General features: G+C 40.8%; 5 protein-coding genes across 5 annotated transcripts; 2 read left to right on the forward strand and 3 right to left on the reverse strand.

Annotated features, from left to right (window-relative positions):
- The first annotated feature begins 192 nt into the window (after nucleotides 1–192).
- Nucleotides 193–5170, forward strand: LOC133717193 (pentatricopeptide repeat-containing protein At5g27270). Its single transcript, XM_062143863.1, has 8 exons — nucleotides 193–857; nucleotides 982–2389; nucleotides 2531–2842; nucleotides 3040–3144; nucleotides 3224–3311; nucleotides 3424–3545; nucleotides 3710–3771; nucleotides 3906–5170. The coding sequence occupies exons 1-8, from the start codon at nucleotides 279–281 to the stop codon at nucleotides 4476–4478; spliced, it is 3249 nt and encodes a 1082-aa protein (XP_061999847.1). The 5' UTR covers nucleotides 193–278; the 3' UTR covers nucleotides 4479–5170.
- On the reverse strand, nucleotides 5131–6873 carry LOC133717195 (pentatricopeptide repeat-containing protein At1g77170, mitochondrial). Its single transcript, XM_062143866.1, has one exon. The coding sequence runs from the start codon at nucleotides 6748–6750 to the stop codon at nucleotides 5266–5268; it is 1485 nt and encodes a 494-aa protein (XP_061999850.1). The 5' UTR covers nucleotides 6751–6873; the 3' UTR covers nucleotides 5131–5265.
- LOC133717196 (NADH dehydrogenase [ubiquinone] iron-sulfur protein 6, mitochondrial) lies at nucleotides 6810–8284 on the forward strand. Its single transcript, XM_062143868.1, has 3 exons — nucleotides 6810–6967; nucleotides 7691–7775; nucleotides 7922–8284. The coding sequence occupies exons 1-3, from the start codon at nucleotides 6857–6859 to the stop codon at nucleotides 8029–8031; spliced, it is 306 nt and encodes a 101-aa protein (XP_061999852.1). The 5' UTR covers nucleotides 6810–6856; the 3' UTR covers nucleotides 8032–8284.
- Nucleotides 8285–8679: 395 nt separating this feature from the next.
- Nucleotides 8680–12550, reverse strand: LOC133717197 (uncharacterized). The gene is made up of 8 exons (XM_062143869.1): nucleotides 12081–12550; nucleotides 11660–11755; nucleotides 11435–11545; nucleotides 11031–11340; nucleotides 10654–10744; nucleotides 9970–10270; nucleotides 9457–9605; nucleotides 8680–9336 (listed from the first exon to the last, which is right to left on the reverse strand). The coding sequence occupies exons 1-8, from the start codon at nucleotides 12396–12398 to the stop codon at nucleotides 8829–8831; spliced, it is 1884 nt and encodes a 627-aa protein (XP_061999853.1). The 5' UTR covers nucleotides 12399–12550; the 3' UTR covers nucleotides 8680–8828.
- A 1090-nt stretch (nucleotides 12551–13640) lies between these two features.
- Nucleotides 13641–17615, reverse strand: LOC133714724 (4-coumarate--CoA ligase 2-like). The gene is made up of 5 exons (XM_062140950.1): nucleotides 16279–17615; nucleotides 14571–14915; nucleotides 14413–14480; nucleotides 14141–14243; nucleotides 13641–14054 (listed from the first exon to the last, which is right to left on the reverse strand). The coding sequence occupies exons 1-5, from the start codon at nucleotides 17410–17412 to the stop codon at nucleotides 13938–13940; spliced, it is 1767 nt and encodes a 588-aa protein (XP_061996934.1). The 5' UTR covers nucleotides 17413–17615; the 3' UTR covers nucleotides 13641–13937.
- Nucleotides 17616–18148: the final 533 nt, after the last annotated feature.

Below are 18148 nucleotides of genomic sequence, written 5' to 3' on the forward strand. Positions count from 1 at the left end.
TCACTCACGCAAGACCAATCAATAATTAATGTAATAAAAAATTCTGCTATTAACTCTCTCGTTAGTAAGTAGGAGGTCGTGCATTTTTAACTCGCGTAAGATTAGTTATTGATGTAATAACGTAAGGACTACTGAAATTAATTAAATTATAATATATTATCCCCTTCCCTCTCTGCAAATATAAACGGTGCTTCTTCACTGCTGGAGTCTCAGTGAGTGAGCAAGAACAACTCTTTTCTCGTGGCTTTCCCGCGAAAACTGAGAAGGAAGTGAAAGAAATGGAGTCGCTCCATTTCAGCAGCTCAAACTACTCCTCTTTTCTCTGTACCACTATTCCACTGATCACTTCTTCTCCCTTGATGAGCAGCTCATCAAGAAAACCCAAGATTCGCGTCCGCATCCGAATCCGAATCCGATCCTCAGTGACCCCAGACCCGTGGTCTCTCAGCGACGGAAACCCGGACCGGCCCAGGCCCAAGCCCAAGTCCAAGCACCCAAAGAACCCTCTCTCCGACGACAACGCCCGCCGCATAATCAAGTCCAAGGCCCTGTACCTGAGCGCCCTCCGCCGCAACCAGGGCCCACACGCCCAGACCCCTAAGTGGATCAAGAGGACGCCGGAGCAGATGGTCCGCTATTTGCAGGACGACAGAAACGGCCACCTCTACGGCCGCCACGTCGTCGCCGCCATCAAGCGCGTGAGGTCACTCTCCGAGAAGGCCGAGGGCGAGTACGACATGAGAACCGTCATGTCGTCTTTTGTGGGGAAGCTCAGCTTCAGAGAAATGTGCGTGGTGCTTAAGGAACAAAAGGGGTGGAGGCAAGTCAGGGACTTGTTTTCCTGGATGAAATTGCAGGTCAGTTGTCGCTTTCGGGAGTTTTGTAATTGGTTTGGTTTGGTATTTCCCTTTTCTTTTCAATTGTGTTGTATGGAGATTGATATTGTGTAATGAATGATAGACGTTGTGATCGATTAAACAGTTATGCTACCGCCCAAGTGTGATTGTGTACACTATAGTTCTAAGGACGTATGGGCAAATTGGGAAGATCAAGCTTGCTGAGCAGACCTTCTTGGAGATGCTTGAAGCTGGTTGCGAACCAGATGAAGTTGCCTGTGGAACCATGCTCTGCACATATGCCCGATGGGGCCGCGAAAAGGCTATGCTGGCATTTTATTCAGCTGTGCAGGAGAGAGGGATTCTACTCTCTGTTGCTGTTTATAATTTCATGTTGTCCTCCTTGCAGAAGAAATCGCTCCACGAAAAAGTCGTGCAGGTTTGGAGACAGATGGTGGGGGAGGGAGTGGCGCCGAATAAGTTTACTTATACTGTAGTGATTAGCTCGCTTGTCAAAGAAGGCCTCGTTGAGGAGGCTTTCAAGTGTTTTGATGAGTGTAAGAGTGTTGGATTTGTTCCTGAGGAGGCGACTTATAGTTTGCTCATCAGTTTGAGCACCAAAAGTGGCGACTATGACCAAGCACTAAGATTGTATGAGGACATGAGATCTATGAAAATTGTTCCGAGCAACTACACCTGTGCTTCATTGCTCACTTTGTATTACAAAAAGGAGGATTATTCTAAAGCCCTTTCTCTCTTTTCAGAAATGGAGAGAGAGAAAATTGCGGCTGATGAAGTCATATATGGGTTGCTGATCAGAATATATGGAAAGCTTGGTCTTTATGAGGACGCTCGGACAACATTTAAAGAGATGGAGCAGCTGGGTCTACTTAGTGATCAGAAAACATATTTAGCAATGGCACAAGTCAATCTCAATTCAGGGGATTATGACAAAGCTTTGGAGGTCATTGAACTAATGAAGTCTAGAAACAACATTTGGCTCTCAAGGTTTGCTTATATTGTCTTATTGCAGTGTTATGTTATGAAGGAAGATCTTAGTTCTGCCGAAGTTACATTTCAGGCTCTATCCAAGACTGGACTCCCAGATGCAGGTTCTTGTAATGATATGCTCAATTTGTATATAAGACTCGACTTAATGGAAAAGGCCAAGGACTTTATTGTCCAGATAAGAAGAGACCGAGTAGAATTTGACGAGGAGCTTTGCAGAACAGTTATGAGTATATATTGCAAGGAGGGAATGGTTGGAGATACTGAACAGTTAATAAAAGAGCTCAGCTCAAGTCCATTATTCAAAGATAGTAGATTCATCCAAACAATTTGTAGGGCTATGTATGAACACAAGGATGATGAACAACTTGAAGGTAAACTTGTGACCTTTTTCCAGCCGGATACTACTGCCCTTGGATTGGTGCTTAGTCTCTATCTTGCAAATGGTAATATGAGTAAGACAGACAAAGTTGTGGCGTTGTTGCTTGAGAATTCTGGTGGCTTATCAACTGCTAGTCAGCTCATCAGGAATATTATCAGAGATGGTAAGGAACTTACATGTTAACCAGCTTTTTCAGTAAAGCAGTACGCTTATGATTCACGTCTCTTCTGAGTAAATTTCTTTTGATATTCTTAAATCATGCCTCTGAAGAAATTGAACAAGTTTGATGCCAATTTTGATGCAGGTGATGCATATAAAGCAGAAATTCATATCAATCAATTGCTCAAGCTTGGCTGCAGAGTGGATAATGCAACAATTTCTTCTTTGATTAATTTATATGGAAAGAAACACAAGCTGAAAAAGGCCGAAGAGATATATACAGCATTTGCAGATTCACCTCTAGCTAAAAAGTTACTATGTAACTCACTGCTTGATGCTTATTCCAAATGTGGTAAATCAGAGGAAGCATACTCACTTTACAGACGGCTTACAGAAGAAGGGCATGATCTGGATGCTGTTGCCATCAGCATAGTTGTGAATGCTTTGACTCATAGTGGTATGAATTTGGACAACTTAATGAGACTTCAATAATTATAAATAAACGATTTTAGTGCTACCAATTGTGGTTCTATATTATTTTTCTCTATCCTATCAACGTATAATTTCTTACTAAACATGTAACCAAGTAGATGCATCAATCATGTAATTTTTGTTGCACCAGTGTTGATTGTAATAAGAATATACCATGTCCAGGAAAACATAGAGAAGCAGAGAACGTCATCCGCCAAAGTCTTGAACACCGATTGGAGCTTGATACTGTGGCATACAATACTTTCATTAAGGCTATGCTGGGAGCAGGTTAAGGTCACTTCATTATCTAATGAATACTCTTGAGTAGGTTAAAGGTTGCAATAACTTGGTAAGTTTGATGATGCAGGTAGGTTACATTTTGCTTCTAGTATCTATGAGTGCATGCTTTCTGAGGGGGTTACTCCATCAATTCAGACATATAACACCATGATCAGGTAATGGCTTCGTATACTTCTCTGCTTGTGAAACAATTTGAGTCCCCTGCTCCTAACGCCGCTTCAAAATGCAAAGATGTAAGATGCTTGTATTTCTGAACCATGGTTGCAGTGTTTACGGACGTGGTAGAAAGTTGGATAGGGCTGTGGAAATGTTTAATACAGCTTGTAGCTTGGGTTTGTCTCCGGATGAAAAGGCATACATGAATTTGATTAGCTACTATGGAAAAGCTGGTATTATGCTAAATCCACCTCCATTCACAAAACAATTTTAAAAAAGTTGATTGTATTTTTAAGAAGTTAACTGGCTTTTAGTGGTATCTTGTAGACTCTTCAGTTCATCCTTCTTGATTGCTTGTAATAACATCTTCCTAACTTCAATATGTTTTTCTTTGTAGGAAAAAGGCATGAAGCTTCCATGCTATTCACCAAAATGCGTGAAAGCATAAAACCTGGAATGGTATACACAATTGCTGAAACTTCTGAGATAATGTTAAAAACAGATATAATAGATACTACAAATATATATTTACCATTACAGGTTCTATATTTGTCTTACTATGTAATTCTTGAGAATTGATTTTCACGTTACAGGTAAGTTACAATATAATGATGAATGTATATGCTACTGGAGGACTTTATCAAGAAGCTGAGAAATTATTCAAAGCCATGAAGCAAGATGGTTGGTTACCTGACTCATTCACTTACCTCTCCCTAGTTCGAGCTTACACAGAGAATTTGAAATATGCAGAAGCAGAGGAAACCATTAATTCTATGCAAGAAGACGGTGTCTATCCTTCATGTTCACATTTTAACCTCATTCTCTCTGCTTTTGCCAAAATGGGATTGATAGGGGAAGCAGAAAGAGTTTATGAGGAACTACTTGCAGCAGGTTTAAGCCCAGATGCAGCTTGTTATGGGACTATGCTGCGAGGTTACATGGACTACGGACACGTGGAAGAAGGCATCAAGTTCTATGAACAAATAAGTGAGTCTATAAAGGCAGACAGGTTTATTTTGAGTGCAGCTGTGCATTTTTACAGATCTGTAGGAAAGGAAGTAGAAGCTCAGAGTGTTTTGCATTCCATGAGTAGCATGGGAATTTCATTTCTGGAGAACCTAGAAGTTGGATCCAAGCTAAAATCTCCACCAATGTTGCAGAACTGATTTAGTGATGGGCTGTTGTATGGCTGACGAAACAGCAGATAATCCCTAGAAATTATACGTCAATGACAAACGGACGAACTAAAGCCTCTGGTGTATCCGGAGTTGAAGTTGTGAGAGAGATGCTGTATGTTTATCCTGAAGACCAACAAGCAATACAAGATTGCATACTAACAGCAATCCGGAGGGTAAACTTCGATTTCTAGTCCTCCTTTACTTAAGTGGGAGAAAGCTATGTAGCAGTTGCTTAAGACTAGAGGTTGGTGCATGTTACATGAAATGCTCAGAGATCAGGAAGGGCATTGTCTAAAAGCAACTTAGCATGAATGATGAATCATGACCAAGGATATGGAAGTGTAATATAGTTCGGCATTAGTTATTAGTAAGCAGTTAGCACCCTTTTGTCTGATATGAACATTGCTGAAGAATATATCACAACAACATTGGTGGTTCCTGCTGCAGACATCAAAAGCTTCATTTTAGTAAACTGAACAAAAGTTTGTAATGAATTGCACATATTGTGCTTGATCTTAACAAAACCATAGTTGTTGTAGCTGCCTAATTGAGTAGGAAACCTGTACAGCAGTCTTTGGTATTGAAACAAATGAAATATGTTGTAAATGATTGTAGAAAACTTTAGATTGAATTTTGGAAATGACATAATTGATTCAGTGGTTATCTATTTCTCTTTGCAATTTGCACAATTTCGGATAACGAAACAAAATTTTCAATTTTATTAGATCATTCTTTTCAAATACCAGACATTATATGCTGACATGATGCTGGAGTCTCAATCTGCACTTCCTGCCAAGCTATAACCAGGAACCTTAGCAAGCTTTCTCTGGTGCATAATCCGTCTTACCCTCTCAACCTCTTTCCATAAACCTCTACTGGCATAGATATTAGATAAAACCACAAAAGCCCCATCATTCCATGGCTCTAGTTCTTGCAAATGCCTAGCCACCCACTCCCCCATCTTCACATTCCCATATTTCTCACAGGCTCCCATCAGGCAGCCCCAGACTGCTGAATTTGCTTTCATCGGCATGTCTTCCACCATTTTCCTCGCCTCCTCAAGCAACCCCGCTCTGCCAAGAAGATCCACCATGCATCCATAATGCTGCAAGCGAGGGTTTATCCCATAATCCTTGTTCATCATTTCAAAGTAATATCTTCCCTCTTGCACTGTCCCCCCATGAACACATGCACTGAGCACCCCAACAAAGGTCACGTGGTTCGGCCTCACTCCCGCCTCCCTCATGCACCGAAAGCATTCCAGCGCTTCATCCACATGCCCGTGCATCCCATACCCCACAATCATCGACGTCCACGACGACACATTCTGTTGCTCCATCCTCGAAAACACCCTGTGAGCCAAGTCCATCCTCCCACATTTCCCATACATATCAACAAGCGAATTCAACATCAGCACATCCGATTTCTCCGCAACGATTTCAGCTTGATAAACACACTTATGCAACTGAAGAGCCAATCCCAAGTCACCCAGACCACCACAAGCAGACGTGACACTAACCATGGTCACATCATCCGGCAGTAACCCGCATTTCCTAAGCTCTATAAACATGTCTACAGCTTCCCTAGCACGCCCGCCTTGCGAAAGCCCCGCAATGACGGCATTCCAAGAACCCAGCTTTCTCTCAGGGTTTTGATCGAACACGTTCCGTGCATTCTCAAACTCTCCCGCCTTGGAATACAAGTTAATAAACCCAGTCTCGCAGAACTCATTTGAGTCGAGCCCAACCCTCACAGCCACAGAATGAAGCTGCCTGCCGATCTCCACAGCAAAAAGCTGACACAGTGTTTTCAAAACAATGGGGATGGTGTAGCAGTCGGGTAAAACACCGGCGCGTGACATAGAAACGTAAACAAAGAGCGACTTGGTAGGAGCATCGCGTCTGGTGTATGACCTTATGATATTGTTCCAGTGAAATGGGGCTGGGTAGAGATGTAGGAACTGGGTTCTGATAATTTGGGCATAGATTTGGTTCAGTTCAGATAAACTAGTGCTGCAATTTGACAACTGGGTTGCTAGTGTTTCCGGGTCCGGGATACTTGGAGACTGCACATCCAAATTTCCAGCAGTTGTCGTTGTAGTCAAGCAGCTTCGGTTGAGAAGGTCTGAAATTCTGGTGGTGGCTTTGGGTAGTTGGATTCTACAGAGCTTGATCATGGAATACAAACAGAGAGATCGAAGGCTTTGAAATTTCAAATTTGAATACATCCCGACGAATTCAGAAAACGACTGAGTAACCATATAAAACGGCAAGTCGTTTTGTTTTAGACGGGCCTTGGTTGGGCCTTTTCTTCTTAAGGCTCTATTTCCGTTTGTTTTCAGAGTGAGTTTGGGGGAGGAATCAGCAATGGCGTCGAGACTGGTGAAATCCCTAATCAAATCATCGTCGGGTTTGGGGACGAGAAATTTCTGCCTCGTTCGGAGTCAAATCAGCAACCACACCGCCAAATGGATGCAGGTTTCTTTTCTTTTCTTTTCTCAGCTTACCCAATTCTTTCACATTAATCTAAGTTTTCGTCAAGTGTATTGCTATGATTTACGTTTACCTAGTTTTGGGATCTGTGTATTAGCTTTTCGAATTCAATTATGCAGAAAGGGACGTAGCTTTGTGGGTGATTGATTATATTTGGTTTTTCTGGTTCTTAATCGAACTCCGGGGATATATTGAGTCGTTTGTTAACCTTTATTCAGATATGCATAAAAATCAGGGCCTTTTATTAGTTATCCCCCGTTTTTAAATGTGTCCATGCTAGATAGTTTCCCTTGGATGCTATAATGGATGGATTAGTTTCCTCCAGCAATAACAACGAGGCTTTGAGGAAATAGAACAACCTGCAAATGAAGTTTCCAGGAAATGAACTGAACACAGATTTTTCGGAATTAGACTACATTGAGAAAGCAATGTAATAGTGTTCTAGGCAGCCTGCATTTCAATGAAATGCTGCCTGTGGGTGAAATTCTGAGCATATTTTAGCAATGAAGACCAATGTGTTGGTTCAGATGGTGTTCTTGTTGTCATCTTAACTGTAGAACAATGAATATTCTGGATAAGAGAATTGGTTGCTTTTGTTGACCTTTCCACATGCTTTTCCACCGAATTAGTTTCCTATTTGCATTTGATTCTCGCGCGAACAAGATAGATATAAGTCACTGAAGTTCTTTATGTCTCCCTTGTTAATAGGATACAAGTAAGAAGTCCCCCATGGAGTTGATCAACGAAGTTCCACCCATCAAGGTTGAGAGCAGGATTGTTGCATGTGAAGGAGGTGAGTTTTCCTGTTGCTTTCCTTTGTTTTTCATTTACATTTACCATGTGAGAAGCTACTTTATGAATTATACTGCAAGATCAATTTGATAAACTTTCTGAAGAAGGTCTACAATTTATTTGGAGTAAAACTTTTATTGATTGCAGACACCAATCCCGCACTAGGGCACCCGATTGAATTTATATGCCTTGACCTTCCTGAGCCGGCTATCTGCAAGTATTGCGGTCTTCGCTATGTGCAGGATCACCACCACTAGAAACAGGGCAGTGATAGTTCAGCAAGTTCCCTCGGCAAGTTCCTTGGCAGTCCTTCATTGAAAACCTTTTCATAAATTTGTAATGATAACACCCTTCGTCATCAGTGAAATAAGGATTTGATTATGCCTGTTGTGTTGTTCTTCAGACGTGAATGGATATTGTATTTCATTTTTCATGTTTGTTACCGTATCTGTTTATGACGAGCTCGATGGTGTTGAGTTATTAGTTAAGGTCGTTTGTTGCAAACAGTTACTAGTTGAGTTTCTTCTTCCTTCACTCATTGTTCAAGTCAAGAGTACTGACCATCCCTGTCTGTCCGAATCTCATTGCCTTCATTATCAGTTTTCATGAACCAACAGGACTACGGAGGGGTCTAAAGAATTTCTCTTCATTTCAATTTGAGACGAGGGAAATAGAACTGAAAGATGAATTTATAGTGAACTTGCTTCGCTATTTATTCTGGAAAATTTATTAATTAATACTAGCACTGCTTAAGGCCCGGAGCAATACAACTGAGAATTATATGTATATCAATACAAATAATTCCCAGTCCTCATCAGATGAGAACTGAGAAGATCAGATCAGATCAGCACTGAGCCCCAAAAAATCAGCACTAACTTTATGTAAGATACCAAAAACCCCTCGAATGATGAATAAAACTCATGCGCTCATCGCAAAATTAAAAAACACGGGCACGTTTAGTGGATGTCAGTCGGCATTTCTCTAGCTCTAACCACATGAAAACAAACTGCCCGATAATTAATGGTAGAACTCAATTTAATGGACACCATTAGCATTAAATTTTCTCTCCAGCTGCCAATTTTCTTCTCTGTTGATGCTCAGCGACCTTGTAGTCTACAACTTCACGAAATAGGGTTGGGTCAAGCACACAATTCTCACTCCCATAAACAGCAGCCTGGACACTTGCCATCATTTTTGCAATTTCTCTCCCAGAAAATCCGTCAGTCTTAGCCGCTGCTTCTCTCAGCATATCATCCGTCAAACCTTTCATTTCTATCTTCTGCTGTTGTCTTTTGAACAAGTTCCGGAACCGTCCAGGTTTTCCCGAGTCAGCATTAACAATGTACTTGTCCAGATACAACTTTAGCAGCTTAAAGCGTTCATCTTCCCCAGGCAAGGGGAATTCAAGCACTTCATCAATACGATCAGACACAGCTGAATCAAGATCACCGGGACGGTTTGTGGCGAGGGCAAGGACTATGTCCTTGGACTGGTCACCAGTGCGGAATAGAAGAGCATTGAGTGCACTTCTTTGAGCTTCACTCATGTAGGTTTTGTTCCGCCTGCAGGTTCATTTAAACAATCAACTGTCAGTTCATTTTTTCAGTGAATCATTCTACCCAAGTTCTCATCTACTACAACTAGTTTAGATCATTTTCATGCCTGTGGATTGTATGACTTACTCGCACAAAAATGCGTCAGCTTCATCAATGAAAAGCAACAAACCCCTCCGTGACTTTTTGGCCCAATCAAATAACTCGTGTATCTTGGTAACAGCCTGCGGTCCGAGTGGAGCAACATCCCCTCCTGTCATCAGTGCGTAATCCAATCCCTGAAGAAAACATCAGATATAAAGATGAGTGAAGATTATGATAAGAATCGAAATAATCAATCAAAACTTGGCAGATCAAAAACCATCTCAGTATAACATGATAGAAATGTCCATATATTCACTCAAATTTACCAATCAAGATAAAAGCAATGCAGCAAAAGCCAAAATATAAAAAATCAAATAAGCAGACTATAAGAACATAAATAAATAAACGCGACATCAAAACCACAGTTCCTAAATCTGTATATTCCTAAATTTTCATCTCTTGTTGACAGCAAATAAGCCATATATCAACATAATAGGTGTCCAAGCTGAATATGCAACTAATTTATACAAACAGTGGGCATAATATCAGATCTCTTACAGATTTACGAGCCATCTCTCTAGCAGCCATTGTTTTCCCTGTTCCGGGAGGACCATAGAAGAGCATGTTTCTGAAGGGTGCCTGATGAGATTTTGTATTTGCAGTTGCACCAGCTAAATGTTCTATTCTTTTCTGAAGAGATGGGTGTAAAACAACATCACCAAAGGGTTTCCCATTCTTCGTAGATGGGGAACGTGAAAATAACCCTGACCAAGGGTATTTCCCTTTAGAAGACTCTCTGATAAGGGATGGTTGTCCCAATATTCTGTCCACATAGCTCCATATCACCTTTGCACCTTCTCTGCAGTGGAGAAATGAGAGCAAATGAAAAAGTCATGAATAGGAACAGACATGTTATTCCAAGAAGGCAGCATGTAATCTCTTATAAGTTATAATGCCAGAAGAGATCAAATATTCAGTGAAACCATACTCAATGCTAGAACATATCACTTACAAGGCATTTAGTTGGGAAATAACTGTACTAGTGATCCAAGTCCTAAAGACTTGGTCCCAGTTCAGTCAAACGCCAGCAAAGATTTCTACTTTTTCAGGAAAATGAAAACTACAAAATAACTTGATACACCAAGACTATGGAAACACCAATATGCAGTCTCTCAAAGGCACGCCCAGACAGACATAGAAAAAAGAAAAATGCTGTAGATATCCTTCAAACTTAACACGCACCTTGTTGTATAAACGCCTGCAGCTAGTGCTGTCACTCCCCCAACAGCAACAACTAATTTATTCTGATCCGTCAGAATGGCTTTCAGTCCCCCTGCAAAAGATGGCTAATTCTGCATCAACAGTTCATAAACAGTAAAACTATTGTAAATTGCACTAGTTCTAACTTCCATTGTTTGTTGTAGGCAGAAAGAAACCCAATTTGGTTAGAAGAAGATCAACCTAAAGGTACACTTACAATGTATATATTATAATTTTATTTTATCTTCTGTACAGCGCAGAAGATAAATGAGAAGCCAACCAGGCTCGGCTCAAATTCAAAAAGGTTCAGGACCATAAGAACATCATAAAATGCAAAGTAAGAAAACAAGATACAGTACCTCCAATATGATCAAAAGTTGTATTTATGGCAGCAACCCATTTCTCTCTCTCCGCATTTGCCCGGTCTACTAGTATTCGCCTGTTAACCTCTTCAGCTAGTTTTGCTTCATGTGCTCTCCCTTCTGCTTCTGCAAATGCCCTCACTCTTATTGTTTCACGTTCTATCTCAGCCTTTTCCCGCTCTGTCTGACGACGTTGTGCTTGGATTTGTTCTTCTGCCGCCCGTCGAGCTTGCTCCTGTCTGATAGATGATTCTTCTTGCATTTTTACAAGCTCTCTATTCCTATCTCTGTGGTATTCATTCTCTGCCTACAGTAACATCAACAGAATGCAATTAAATATTAGTTTGTTTTTCATAAACAACTTCAGTATGACATCCCAAAAGGTTAAAGGTTGCACATGCCTGCATCCTCTTCCTTTTCAACTCATCTTCATAGCGAGCCATCTGAGATTTTGTTTGCGCTTGATGCTGAGCTAGTTTCTTTTGCTCATCATAGATGACCCTTTGCCTCTCCTGTCAAGTAACAAAGTAAATGACTTCAGCACATTGAGGAAATAACCTCTACTAACCCAGAGGAAACGGAATTAATCTAAAGCCAGAGCAATGGGGAATTAACTACAAACTCACAGTTTCAGCTTGAGCTTGCATGGCCTTGAACTCTGCCTCCTTTGCAGACAACTCAACCTGCCTCGTCTCTTCTTGCTTCTTCAGAACTTCAAATATCTAATACCATACATAGAAACCATCACTTCCCTCTAAATGAGCATCAAGCTTGACGCAATTAACTAACACTTTCCCGTCTCTTCTTTTAAGTAGAGATGTAAGTTTAGACAAAATGAATACACAGCTAGTAGTAGTAGCACACTCCTTGGGTATATATTTCTCAAAGACTGATTGAACTAGGGGCCAATATACTTAGGAAAATGGAATCGTATTGATTTTCAAAAAAATCTAATTTGTTATGGTTATAATGAATTCACCGAACACCACAAACACACATTGGAAGCATGAAATAGAACAAAACCCATCTTCACAGAACTGCTCTCACCTTTTTGGCGTCCTTAGAGTTGCTGATATCTTTGGCATACTTGGCACCGCGCTCCAGCGGGTCGGGATCGAACCCGGCCGAAGTGGTCCTCGGGTAATCATTGCGAGGCTTCGGGGGCGGAGGAGGAGGAGGAGCCTCAGCAGCAGCCGCCGGAGAATCGGACGGCGGCGATTGAACGGGAGAAGGAAATTGGGGAGCCTTGGGAGAAGAGAAGGGGGAGAAGCCGAAAGGGCCGTCGGCATAAGCAGTCTTGGGGTTTGACAAGGAGGCGGAGGCAGCTGCGGCTGTGATGAGCCCTAGTGCATATGTCCTCGCCATTACTAAATCTAATCTTGGGTTTTTTGGGAAAATATGAGAGAGGGTTTTAGAGGGGTTTATTGGGGGAAATGCTGTCTTGAAGAGCAAGAAAATGTTGCATTGCGAGTAAAGGCCATAGAAGACGGTAGAAGACTACTCAGGGTTTGTGTTTCGTGTTCATATGGCGGGTTTAAGGTTGGACCCGGGTCTACTGCTACAATTCCCTTGCTCACTATTTTCTGAACGCATGGGCTTGGGCTTAAAATTACATTGGCCCGATGAAATTTGTGTTCTTAAATAAGAACTATTAAATAAAACTTGGTGAACAAGTGGATCAAAATTACTCTATGATTCTGGTTAAACAAAAATTTTATCTCTTTTCCAAAAAAAATCTCTAAAATCATGATTTCTACGTAAAATTGTGGGCCACAAGCTTTTTTGTCAAAATCACACATTCTTAAAGTTTTTCATCCTCAAATAATGATTTTTGAATACTTTTCAAACTGATAAAACTCAAAGATCATGACGCAACTTTTTTTTACACTTCTTCAAAATCAATAAAAAAATTATATTCTTTTGAAGTTTCGGTGTTCTGTCAATTGGAACACATTCTATAAATTATGCTCTATGAATGGGGAGCTTATGGTACGGGGAGAATTTTAAGAAAAGAAAAACAGTGTTAGGAAGGTTTACATGCTATCCCAGCACAATTTGTAACGTGCATACCATATAAGACCTCATTTTTCTTCAGATTTTCATATTTCTTAATCTCACCAATGGTGAAATATGATCATTATAACGCATTTAAATTGACAGAATACCAAATCCCTAAACGATTTTTTTAATCATTGTTTATCCAATATTCTTTGATTTGAATTGGAATTACAGATAAAACGTGAAAAATAGACGCAACCTCCTAGTGGCAAGATGAAATGGAGTGTCGCCGGATTTGTTTCCGTGCGGAAACATAGTGGAAAAACTGTGTTATTTGTAATGATACTTCTTTGTGTTAGAGTTATCTTTTCGACATGTCAACGCTATATCAAAGTAAATGAAGTAACCTATCGTGCACTCTTTGCTAATTGGTGTTTGTTAGAATACATAGATTTAGTGGAAACTCCTTGTATTATTTCGGGATGTTCTCTTGATGCCTATTGTAATATGGGGTTCAGGCTCTATGCCTCTCCTTGTATTCTGCAGTTTCATTAATCAAGACTTAACGACAGCCGCATCAGCCCTTTAAAAAAAAAAAAAAAAAAAAAAGAGTAGAGAGATTTTAGACAGAATTTCATTGTGTATGACATTACAAATCTTATTCAAAGAATTACAAGAGGTAGTGGGGTTCACGCTAATTGGAAAAATGATTCTAAGTGTTTATTTACTGCAACGGACAGCATCAAAACTATGATACAATTCGATCATGATCGATCCACTTATGTAATATAATATGAAGTAGGCACGTTTCGTGCAAGGCAATCAATCAATGCAAGCTTACAACAAAAGAAATGTGTGAAGAAGCGAAGTAAAACATGAGGATATTGGAGTATGAGTAGTGACTAGTTAAACGTTCGGAGTGGCTAGCTTGGCTCTGAGGTCTTTTCTTAAGATTTTTCCAGACGGAGATTTCGGAATTGCATGCACGAAGTAGACCTTGTGCAGTCTCTTGTAAAACACCACCTGCATATGCATGAATGTTAGCAATTGGCCTGGAAACTAAGCCATAGTTAGCTAGCTGGGCACACGATTAATGATCAGATACATACCTGCTTTGCTACAAATTCTTTTATAGCCTCTTCAGTAAGTTCATTACCATTAGATCGAACCACGAATGCAACCGGAACTTCCCCTGCAGCATCATCTTTTTGCCTGCACTTGTTCGTCGTATGTTGTAAGAACACCATATATACGTACCCAACAAAAGCAAGATGATATAGTTTGTACGTGAATAAATTAGTCACACAACAAACATACAATGCTAATTAATTAGTGATCGATGTCTAAATAAAATGAAATTGTAATTAAATCAAGTGCTTACGGAACAACAGCTGCATCTGCAATGGATTGGTGGCTTACAAGGAGGGCTTCTAGTTCAGCTGGTGGCACCTGCGTCAAAATCAAACTAAGATATAACTTCCCGTACATACGTATTGATCCAAAATGTGGAATGGGTCAAGCAATAGGAATGAAACATACTTGGAAGCCTTTGAATTTAATGAGCTCCTTAACTCTGTCAACGATGAAAACCTCATCGTCATCGTCCACATAACCAACGTCGCCGGTGTGAAGCCATCCCTCGACATCTACGGTGGTTGCCGTGGCCTCATCGTCGTTCAAATATCCTTTCATAATTTGAGACCCACGGATGCAAATCTCGCCAGGCTGGTTGTAGCCGAGGGAGCGACCAGTTTCGGGTTCGATGACTTTGAGCTCTGCATTTCGAACCACGGTGCCGCATGACCCTGACTTCGTTGGAAACGGTTGCTTTGCAAATGCCAGGCACATTGATAGCACCGGCCCTGCCTCTGTCATCCCATAACCCTGCATATATATCCATTCACATTGATTCAGTCACGCTACTACTACTTTTTACTGAATGTTCGATCCAATAAATCAGAGAGATCAGGATGATGATCGATCATGACTTGTCTTCCATCAACTTTGATGCACTCTTGAAGATTAAGCCTAAGTGCCTAACTAGTATCGGGATAAAAAAATTCGAAATCCAAAGCAAATTACGAAGAATTTAAATCATAACACATGAGCACAATTACTGAAAAGACTTGATCTTAAAGTGTGAGATTGTAATGTTAAATTTGATTTTAAATTATGTATTAGAGTGATTACAAAGAGTAACTTGTAAATTACTTTCTATGTTATTATGTTATTTTTGTATTGGTCAATTCTACTATACATTCACGATTGAAGGCAAGCTAGCTAGGCAACCAAATTCCGAGGCTAACAGACGGCGACATTTGATGAAGATCGATGGAGGTAGGTAATGATATTTATTTTTTCTTCAATTTTTGAGGTAGGTAAGGATTCCATGCTAATCAAAAATAGGTAACGACCATTTGATTGGGATTCATCAAAAGCCAATGTGACCACGTAAGTTAGTTTATGAACACACACTTCAACTGGCCTTGTTTTTGTCTACATCTCCCCCCTTTGTCTGTTGGTTTGTTGACTCACTTCCCCCACATGCCATCCATCCCTCCCATTTTCAATTCAATTACAGGATAGTGAGACTGCAACTTTCCCCACTCTTAATGATTTAAATTCCAAAAATTTCACAACTTCTTCTTCTAATACAACACCAAAAATTATTTATTGAAATTCGTCCATTACTGAATCAATAATGGTATGATGGATCCAATCCATATAGAATTATTTTTTTTAATATGGTGTATCCAATTTATATAAAAAATAATTTTTTTTTTATAAATTATATCTGTTATGGCATCTGATAACAATAAATTTTACGATCGTTTAACTATTATTTAGGATTGAAATTGAGTACATACTTTTCTTATTGTAATTTCAATTCAAAAATTAAACTCAAGGGTGGATGACCAAGTGTAGTTTCATATTGAAGGCAAACTATTGAGTGTTAGTTAAATTAATGCTTGGGGAAATTTTCATTAAATAGAAGAGATGTTTTTAGTTAGATTTGTAATTAAGAACAAACATCAATCTCACATGCATTTATAATGTGAGAATTATGCACTATGAATTTAATATGCATTTAACGGAGGATTAGATTCTGATTAACTATTGGGATGTCATTCTCGTTCTGTCTTATCCTATGTTCCGGACTAAAAATGGACAAGTGAAAAGTAAAATTGTATGACAGAACATGTAATACATACTAATATGTACATGGTAATACGATGGATTAATTTACCTGGCCCAACACCGCCTGAGGCACACGGCTCCTCAACGCCTCCTCTAGTTCCTTTCCCAGCGGCGCCGCTCCGGATAAGATCGCTCTAATAGAGCTGAGATCATAGTCCGCCACCATAGGATTCTTCGCCAGCGCTATCACCAGCGGTGGCACCACCGCCGCCACAGATACTCTGTACTTCTGTATGAGCTCCAAAAGCGTCCCAATCTCAAACTTGTGCATTACCAAAACCGCCGCCCCTGCTCTGAGAGAACACAACAAGACACTGTTCAAGGAGTAGATATGGAACAATGGCAGCACGCACAAAACGACATCGTCTTCCTTCAAGTACAGGTTTGGATTCTCTCCGTCCACTTGCTGAGCCACACTTGTGATCAGACTCTTGTGAGTTAGAATCACTCCTTTTGGAAGCCCTGTAGTTCCTGAAGAGAAAGGTAGCGCTACAGGGTCCTCTGGATCAATAGAAACCTCCGGAAGTTCGTTTTCGTTGGCGTCTGAGAGGACTGAGAAATGTAAGCAGTTCATGGGAGGGTCGTCGATGGTGACCACTTGAAAATGTTCGCCGAGCATCGGGTATTGATCAGAGCTGGTACCGGAGTGTCGGAGCTTGTCTACGTATGTGGATTGAGTGATGATGAGCTTGGCGTTGGAGGCCTTGAACTGCTTGAAGATTTCGGAGGCTGTGTAGAAGGGGTTGGCGGTGGTTGTGACGGCGCCGATCATGGAAGCTCCCATGAATGCGAAGGTGAACTCGGCGCAGTTTGGGAGGAGGATCATGACGACATCGCCTTTGGTGATGCCAAGCTTGGAGAGGCCGGCTCCGGTCTTTTGGGAAATGAGGTGGGTTTCGGAGAAGGTGTATGTTTTTCCGGTGGAGCCGACGATGAGACAGGGTCGGTCGGAGAAGTCGGAGATGTTCTCGAAGCAGTAGGTGTGGAGAGGGAGGTGGTTGGAAATGTTGGGAAGGTCCGGAAGCTTGGATTTGAAGACATGATCATGATGAGTGGTGGTGGTTGGCTGCTGCTTCTCCGGTTGGGTCTGAGAGGTGGAAACGACGTCGGAGATGAGAGTGGGAGAGATTTCCGGCGTCTCAACAACAACAGAGTTGTTGTTGTTAGACGCAATGGATATCATGGTGTGTGTTGTCAGTTAAGAAGATAGAGAGAAATGAAGGATGGATTGGATGCTGGGAGGAATAGTACTGTTGGGGTTGAGCTAGCTAGGTTGGAGAGAGAAATGGTTGGGGTAGGGAGATTAGAAGAGAAAGTGCGCAAGTAATAAATACATGAATAAGTTGCAGGGTAGAAGCTAGAACAGAGGTTGAGGTAAGAAGAAAGAAGAAGGGAGAGAAGTAGAAAACAAAAAAAGGGAGGTAGGTAGGTAGGAATAAGCGTAGTAGAAGTAGTGGTGTGATTGGCGGGGAATTAGGGGGTAGATTTGGCGGTTGGAGCTGAGTTTGAGCTGGGTTAGATCAAGGGGGTAGGAAGACAAGCATGCCTCACCTCACCTTCAATGACCCAACCAGCCTTCACATCATGGGCTGTTAGGCCCCCCTCTTAATTATTCCCTCGCTGTCTTTTCTTGGTTTTTTTGTTTTATCTGATCACTCTGAATTACAATTACTTGGTCCAATCTCTTATGAGTCTTATCATTTTATCAACTTGGTCCAATGTCTTATGAGTCTTATCATTTTTTCTAATTACACAAGAGTCAGTCACCATTGCTACACGAGAAAAATGCCCCCGAGTTTAATATAATCAATGTACCTGAACCTAACTCCTATGAAAAATGATTCACTAATAAATTCACTGTCAATGTTAACAAGCAAATATCGAAAAATATCACACTGATATAAAATTTTCAGTTCAAT

This window comes from Rosa rugosa, chromosome 6 (assembly GCF_958449725.1).
Source record: "Rosa rugosa chromosome 6, drRosRugo1.1, whole genome shotgun sequence".
NCBI classification, from domain to species: domain Eukaryota; kingdom Viridiplantae; phylum Streptophyta; class Magnoliopsida; order Rosales; family Rosaceae; genus Rosa; species Rosa rugosa.